Raw genomic sequence first — 8,629 nt, 5'->3', positions numbered from 1 at the left:
CAGAGTCCGGAAAAGGTTGGCGGCATTCCACCAACAACGCTGACGACGTGGCAAGCACGTTCTGGCACCACTGCACACATGCGAGTCGTCGCCATCGAGCTGTGACCAACCAGTCTTGACGTGTGGTCACCGGCCTGCGCGACGCGACGGCGCTACACCGCGGTTCTCAGCACGCTGAACTTGAAACGCAGAGCAAGACACGCGCCCATTGGACAGGGGCCATTGAGTGTCACCGGTATCGGCCCCCCGGTCCTGAGGTCCCTGCACACGCTGCTCTCTCCTCACCGCACCGCATCGGCACCGGCACCGACATCGCTGACCGCTTCGCCAACCGCACCAGATGCACAGCGTTCGCGCCACCCCGACGTCGGGGGGGGGGGGGGGGGGGACGTGGCGGTGGCGCCGCCTGGTGGCGGTCGCGCGCCGTCTACTGCGCCGCCTTCAGCGCGGCGCCGGCCGGCAGGCGCGCCACGTCGCCGGCTGACTCCTCCAGGTTCTTGAGCAGCATGTTGAGCCAGTGGCGCACAGACTTGTCGTCCAGGCACGCGTCGAACGTGTCGCTCTTCAGCTGGTCCGGCAGGCAGGAGCGCAGCGCCACGCGCGCCCTGCCGGCGACCGTGACGGGTCACGCCGGCGTCCCAGGGGCGGTATGGGCGTGCGTCACGCGTCACAAATGGTCCGAACTATCCCATGTTGACCCCAACCTATTGGCCAAACATGAGCTGGCTATCGAAAGCCCTTACAGGGCCTGGACACGGCCACTCGTGGTGAGGCCTCCTTGTCCTGATCGGGGTCATTGGGCACCCCAGGTCGGCATCGAACGCGATGAAAAACACGCGAAAAGACAGCTGAACACATCGCGTCCGCCATTCGACACGATAATGATAACGGTTTAGGCTTTAGGGCGCGCCGCCTGCAATGGTCACACAGCGCCCACGTCACTCGACGCGAGATCACACCCGAGCTGCCCCCGCCGCAGGGCACGCGGCTCTCATCCGCCGCCCCTCCGCTGTGCGGCGCTTCACAATGCACCGCAACAGCGCGCCGCACACGACTGATTCAAAGTTCAGAGAGCTGGAGCGAATGGCCGCTCTTGACGACCAGGCCTTGGCGACGCAACGCACCGTTCACACGCACATCGACACCCAGCCACTATGACGGGCACGGAGCCGCAGAGTCGGGGATGGCAATGTCCCAGAGTCGGGCGCCTAGTTCGCCCCGTCTCCCCCCCCCCCCTCCGCGCGCGCGCTCCCGTCGCTCGCTCACCTGGCGTTGTCGGAGAGACGCAGGTAGCAGCGGATGACATGCTTCAGCAGGCGTGCCGACTTCTCCTTCTCCAGGTTGATGACCATGTTGCCGAGAGTGATGGCCACGTGGGAGAAGCGGTCGTACGTCTGACAGATGTGCGCGAGGCCTGACGGCGACGGCGTGAGGCGAGGTGAGGTGAGGTGAGGTCTAGCCTCTTCTCGTACTCGCGGGCCACTCAGCTGTGTTTGAGCCGGGAAAGGCACGTGGATGCAAAGTGTGACAATGAGTTAATCCACCATCCTTGCGACATAAAATGGCGAAAAATGTTCGAGTCGTGTGACACGCTCATGATACTCCTTTACCGTACCCTATGAAACATCTATACGCCCATGTCACTCCCTCCACCATGCACCAGGCACCTCCTCGCAGAGCTGTGGTGTCACCACAAGGTTGGCAAATTCGCAGCTTATCAGTCTGAAATGCGCGTGCTGGCTTACGCTAAACGTGGTAACAGGGCCAGAATACTTACCGGTCTCATCTAAAAGGATCTTTTGCAGGATGAACGTGGCGACGGTCTTGCTCAGCTCTGTTCCGTACTCCATTATCCTCAGACACAGCGGGATGATCTCGGTGGTCAGCAGGAAATTGATCACCTCCTGCTCATCGGTCTGCGCGGCGCACAGCAGAGTTGTCACGAAAAGCTACCGTGCATCTGACGGCACGCCATTCTCACCGCCCCCGACAAACTTTCTCACAAATCAATGCGCTGAGCGCATCCGCCCTTATATAATATCAAGTATTATGTGATAACAAGTATCACTTTGCATGGCATGCTGCAATAAAATGCAGATTGTGCATGGCTGCCTCTTCCGTGCATGATGATGGGTGGTGAGATTGGTCAGCCATGCTATTAAATCTTTAGGTATAAAGTCCTGGGCAGGATACTGAACCCACAATTTTATCACACTACAAAGTTCAACGTCACCGAGTACAGAAGTGTTACATCCATGGGAGTGTGAAGGTGGACATCTCGCATCGAGCATCCGTATACACGCTGGGTTAACAGTGCACACTGGACTGGACACCAGCCTGCTATTTTTTGTTGATAAATAATGGAAGTATCATTACTTTATACAGCACAATTATTCGGCTCCGTTGCTTTCCTCCCCGGTTCAACCTCTATCGGCACATGACATTGTTAGGTTCTGATGGTTATGGACAGTTCCGGCTCTAAAATGGTGCACAAAATCAGTTTGCCACCCAGGGCGCTGAATTTGCGATGCTGACAGTGCAATGCACGAAACTTCCAGTCAAGTTTTGTTACCACATGCCAGCACCTGTGAGACCGTCACGGGATATTTTGCAATATCACCATATCGAGAGCTTCCCAAGCAGCTAATTAACGAGTGCTTGAGATCCGTTTTCTAAGTGCACTTCAAAACTTTTTTAAAAGGTCGCATGGACTTCACTAAAAGGCAATTTGCAAGGAGACAGTATCCAGCCTCATTCGCCACAATGTTAAGAAAGGTGACGCTTTTAAGACAAGCGGCCCTAGTGAGTCAATGACACGGAATGTTCACAGCGCAGCACAGCGAAGCGATTTGAAGGTATGACAGCGTTCTCCGTGGGGCACTGTGTGACTTACCGTTCTCTTCAATCGTAACCCATGTGATCAGAAGGCAGCAAATGCTACTGTCCTGTCTCTGCCAAAAAGGACGACAGCCGAGAGGCTGCTGCTGCCCGAGACTATCCAAGGTCAAAGCCCCAGCCTCAGGTCACTGACCTTAACCAGGGCACCGATCACGCCCAGACTGGTCAGCCGCAGGTACTCGAATGGCTGCGTCTTGGTATTGGTTGTCAGAAACGGGTACAGGTACTGCGGAATCTGCGCCTGAAATATCCCAACCAAAAACAACCGTTCTCAACGCCTTCCAGTCGGAACGGCCCTGGGACCCCTCCGGGGGCCTGGGACCCCTCCGGGGACCTGGGACCCCTCCGGGGACCTGGGACCCCTCCGCGGACCTGGGACCCCTCCGCGGACCTGGGACCCCCGAAAGATTAAGGCCGAGCTGACCTGACTGGGAACGAGCGCTGCGTCCTGCGGTCACCCGTTCCAGCAGCCATTCTCATCAATCGGCTGAACACTGACCGGAAGCGGACACGCATGTGCGTATCAAAACGTAACTGCGCGCAGCAATCAACCAACACTATACTCGACCGAGCTCATTCGCGACGCCGTCGCGCTCTGATTGCCTTGCACGAGAACGGAAGATCGCAAAAAGCGATGAAACGCACGCAAAAACAGCATCCGTCTGCTGCGACACTCAACATTCTGCAGCTGCCAAGTCGCTTGGCCGAATCCAGCCCGCGGCGCGGCGCACTTACCCCGAGAAAGGCCGAGCGCGTATCCGGGTGGGAAGCGACACACTGCAGCAGCGCCAGCGCATTGCAGACGCGGTTGCTCTGGCTGGCGGTCAGCGTCGGAGGGTTCATGTAGCTGTAGATGCTGACAATCTCATGCAGGAGTGCGGCGATCACGGCGCCCGTGTGCCACAGCATCGGCGCCAGGTCAGGCACCACCTGTCGGCCGAGGCACGGCGCGTGCTCAGTGGACACGCGGCTCAAGTACTGACCACGCCGGCGAAACTGTGGGGGGATACCGTAAAGCACTGTTTCATATCAAATGTCTCCATAATTCCCCCACAAGGCATGAGCAAAGTAGGGTTAGCAGCAGCCTGCTGAAAAAGTTCTCTGCCGACCAGTTTCACCGGTTAAAACTGCCTGACAAGCAGCAACAGTGGCAGTAACCAGCAGAGACTGATGACACAGATGTTGCAATTTTGTTCATTGTACAAAAAACATGACACACACAATATAAATGCAATGTTCTGCATGCCATTTTGCCAAAAACCTCTGACAGAAGGCAATGCTAACCATAAGGCCCAGCACTGTATGGCTCAGCTTACATAGCCAAGGTCTTACAACTCAACTTACTGCTCAACTGTATGCAGCAAAACCAAAATATCCACCATGTTTGATGGTGAACTCAGCAGGACCTTAATGGCGACCTTGGAGGGAGCTTTATGTCATCAAAAATGTTTCTGAGATCCTTATGGTGGGCAGGGATTCTGGAACAAGACTTCTAGGCAATGTGACACCAATGGTATGTCAGTGCCATGTCATGTTCTTTTTTTTACTGGCTCATATGTGGCTGGAGATTCCATGAGATGACAAATATGATATAGGTGCAGTTTTGCAAATGAGTTGAGGGAATGAATAGTGAAAAAGGCAAAATAAACCTCTAAAAACCATAACAAATGTGCTTCTCCATGAATATGGCCCACTTCCTTCTCAAACCTGAGGGGAAGGGCTAAAGCCAAAGTTAGCACGGCTGAAGCTCTCCCCTCCCCACCAACTGAACAATAATTATAGCCCTGTTGATCACATGTCCTCAGCCATGATAGAAAAATGAGCTTTTTGCCAAATAGCTTTTACATGATTTTCAAGATCTAAGATCTCATTCTCAACAAAAGACAGAATTTCAGTTTTCATTTCATGTGGGTGGCTAAGTTGAGAGGACACACCAATACTGGGGGGCATAAATCCATATTGGGGGAACAGAAATGTCACATTATAGAGTACAAATCAGCATCCCTAAGTCATAGTAACACAGAGTAACACAACATGATGCTGCAGAGCAATATAAAATATGTGTTATGAAGCATCTGATGAGCTGGAATTACTCTTACCAGGATGTCAAGCCAGGATGCTGGCAACAACCCATGCTTGGTAACAAATCTCATTCTTATGTGATGCACTCAACATGCCTGCACAATTTCACATAATAATTTATCATGTAGTGAATCCAATTTTTGTAAAGTCCTTGCAGTATGATGGGTAGCCAAGTAAGAAAAACCACAGGGATCTAACCAGAGCCAGATTGCACAAAACACATGTTAAGCTGTTATGTTAAACATACATATCTGGTGTATTGAGCTTGCAGCACAATTTTCAGCTCACACAGTAGTATAATAAGTACTCAGTATTTGGTGCACAATTGCCACCAGCTTCAACAAAAAGATATTCAGGGAGTTGTGAAAAAACTAGTAGTAAATCTGAGAGAAAATTAAAAATTAAGCACAATTAGGCTGGGCTTGAGTTTGGTTGCATGAGCAGAAGGTTCATAGCACCATTGTCATGTAGGCAGTGGCACACTGGGAAACTTTTTGGCAGACTAGCACCTCAGTACAGAAAAGATAGACAACCCAGGATTCTGTCATGATCAACAATGGTAACTTATAGTGCAGCGTTGATGTTCAATAATTCACATTTTTAGGATATCAGTCACCTTAAATCATCATAAAATAGGAAAAGTATATGGATATATTACAACCTAATTTTCAAAACATAATAATCATGATGTTAACAGCAGATGCCAGTCAAACATCAGACTGTCACAATGAAGGCACAGGCTCCAATGGAACATGGGTTTCAGGGGACAGAGTGGGCACATTGGTCAGGGTGATGGTGGCTAGGTTAAGTTAGGTTAGATTAGGCTAGGCTATGTTAGGTAACAGTAAGTTAAGTTAAGCTAGTCTGGCCCTTTTTCACTTTCCTTGAGAGACCATGTTGTCAGAGGAAGTACTTGTTCACTGCATCTTGCAATGGACACACATGGGTCAGGAGTAACACTATCTCTTTCAGGGTCACTCTGGCATGCTGTATGGAAATCAGTGAAGTTTGAAGGTTAGTGTACATTATATCTATATACAAAAATATATACCTGTTTCAATTATTTACAATCTTTGCTACATTACAGAGCACCATTTATGTACAATGCTCTTTCATAATGTAAGATACCTATGCCTACCTAAAAAGGGGTTCTTCTGAAAATCATGAAAATATGCTTACCTCTCGCTTTTTGCTAAGAGCCAACAGTGCTTCTTCTCTGGTGTCAGCGCTGGTCAAGTCTTGAATCCATTGGAAAATCTTATCAGATTCCACCGATCCAGCAGACATGATTGCAAGAACTATGGATGAAGCCCTTGGTTAGCTGTTAGGATGCCCAAATGTATCTTGCACGTGAACTGAAATTCAGGACTTCTTTTAGCTATGGCTGCAGCTAGAGCAGTATTTTAACAATTTGCACCAATTGGAAGATAATGCTGTCTATTGTCCAATCTGGACAACACTTAAACTGTCCAGTCTGTCCTGCAGAATTTCTTATAACGTCTCTCAAGGAAAAAGCTTCGAGCGTAACGGAAGGTGTACAGGTTCTTTCAGCGGCTCGGGTTTCTTCACTGGCCACTTCCAAATCTTCAAGAACTATTTTTGAGAATTGTCTCCAATTTCTCAGGTCGACAAGCCGACAACCATCACCTCTCTCCAAATCCTCGCCCCGCGCACTCCACGCACCCAGCGGCAATAAACCAGTGAACACAGATCACAGGTAGCCCCGAACACCTCTGAAGTACCAAAAAATGATGGAAACATTGCTGGCGACAACTATGAACCAAAAGCGACATACGAATCTGACGACAATGACATTTGGAGACCTTTTCGAATACGATGTCACGTTATAGTAAGTAACATAAATATTAGACATAATTCTATAAAAAATGAAAAACACTGTTCATTGGATTGCCTAGTTCGCTTTCCAGCCAATCCAGCAGCAGACCGATACCCGATTGCCAGCTGGATACTGCACGGCGTGACGATTGCCTCTAAATTTGGTGCGCAGGGCCTTCCCTAGTCAGTTTGTCCAACTGGGACCCATGTGGGTCCAAGATAGTCAGTCATTTGGGCCTCATCAGGGCCGCCCACTTCGGTCCCGTGTGGGAATGTCATCGGCGACCACCGGGGTCCCACATAGGCAGCCCACTTGAGGTCCATACGGAGCCAAACTAGAACCCACATGGGGCCCACTTGGGCTGCCCAATTGGGACACATAGCGTGGCCAACTGGGTTCCCGCCATGGGCAGCCCGCCTAAGGCCCACGCGAGGCTTAATTATGACCTACGTGGGGCCCACCTGGGCTACCCAATTGAGACCCACGTGGGCGCGTTCAGCTGGGACCCAAATGGGTATGTTCAGCGGGGACCCATATAGTCAGCCCAGATGGGACCCATATAACTAGACCAGATAGGACCTTTTTAACCACCCCGGATGGGCCCCAGTTAGGTTTCACCGATCTAGCCTTTTCCAATTCCATCTGACTGATACACCGTCGTAATTCCAGGCAGACTGCTTCGTATCATCAATAATGAGCCGGGTTCAGGTTGCTTCACTCCATATTTGTCCGAAATTCCCTCGGTAACCACTGGTCCCCAAAACATACACGTTTCAGTTACCATGCGCTATACAATAATCATTAATATATGCGTTGAAGCACGAAGTTATGCGTCGCTGTTGCTGTCGTTAGCGCGGTGTTTCTTGTCGTCGTCGCAGTCTCTCCCGTCGAAACCATTTTCCTGGTACCTTTTCCGTTTCGTTGCGGGGGGCACCGTGGCGCGGTGTGTTGCGCAGGATGCCCATAAATATGGCAATAATCGGTGCCTCAGATGAGTACCCCACGGCCTGAGCTTGGACGATAATTCATGTTCACAGATTTGGGCACTGAAAGAACTGATTTTATGGAAGTCGTTTACCGAGGTTGATAATAATGAGAGCTGCTATGTCGAATAGCAGTGCGGAAATGCACTATACATGTACTCGCTCGGAGTGCTTGTATGGAGAACTTTAAACACACCAGAAAAATTAACCACGCCAAAGCAATTAAAAGTAATCCTGCCACAAGAAAGCACAAGCCACGAAATGAAAACGATGTCGCTCAACGTTCACTCATCGATGCATTCATCACGCGAACATAAACACGTCCACGAGGCGTCCTCCCCAAGCCAACTTGTCTGGTAAATGCAGCCACCCTTTTTGAGCCGCGCGGGAACGTGCCAAACGCCCCCGACCGCCAGCCGCCAGTATAATAAACGGGACGCCGGGACAGGGACGATGTGACCAAGCAAGGACGAGGGAACGATCGCGTTATTTGGGGAGGGCTTTAGTGGATCGAGCCAACCCCCTAACAACTGAGATAATTAAGCACCAGGCTTGCGGCGGTACATGAAAAGAAACGCCTGAAATGCCTCTGCCCGTCCCCCCCCCCCCCCCCCCCTGCATCTCGACAACTTCCCTCACGCCTGCTACCGAGGAGCACAGAGCGGGTCCGCCGGCGGAAGCAAAGGCCGAGGTCAGGCACAGCGGGGCGCAATGGGTGGGAGGGCGGGTCTGGACAGGTGGACTGCCGGCGTCGCCGGTGTGGTGTGAGCGAGCGGCTGCCGCTGCCGCTGCCGTGGTACGGTGCAAGGGGCATGTCTCGTTTATGAGT

General features: G+C 51.4%; 1 protein-coding gene across 4 annotated transcripts; it reads right to left on the bottom strand.

The window, feature by feature from the left end:
* Positions 1 to 417: 417 nt before the first annotated feature.
* On the bottom strand, positions 418 to 6,709 carry LOC119096722 (CCR4-NOT transcription complex subunit 9). Of its 4 annotated transcripts, none has more exons than XM_037219624.1 (7): positions 6,664 to 6,709; positions 6,160 to 6,335; positions 3,634 to 3,828; positions 3,032 to 3,139; positions 1,778 to 1,916; positions 1,267 to 1,414; positions 418 to 605 (listed from the first exon to the last, which is right to left on the bottom strand). In XM_037219624.1, the coding sequence occupies exons 2-7, from the start codon at positions 6,265 to 6,267 to the stop codon at positions 428 to 430; spliced, it is 876 nt and encodes a 291-aa protein (XP_037075519.1). In that variant the 5' UTR covers positions 6,268 to 6,335; positions 6,664 to 6,709; the 3' UTR covers positions 418 to 427. The 4 variants fall into 4 exon arrangements, with proteins under 4 accessions (XP_037075519.1, XP_037075520.1, XP_037075518.1 ...); XM_037219625.1 differs by having other exon boundaries at positions 6,679 to 6,706; XM_037219623.1 differs by lacking the exon at positions 6,664 to 6,709 and adding an exon at positions 6,628 to 6,663.
* Between the last annotated feature and the right edge of the window lie 1,920 nt (positions 6,710 to 8,629).

This window comes from Pollicipes pollicipes, unplaced genomic scaffold, assembly GCF_011947565.3.
Source record: "Pollicipes pollicipes isolate AB1234 unplaced genomic scaffold, Ppol_2.1 Scaffold_4295;HRSCAF=5057_pilon_pilon_pilon, whole genome shotgun sequence".
NCBI lineage: Eukaryota > Metazoa > Arthropoda > Thecostraca > Pollicipedomorpha > Pollicipedidae > Pollicipes > Pollicipes pollicipes.
Note: the sequence above shows the minus strand (reverse complement) of the source record. Positions and strands in the feature narration are given on the sequence as shown.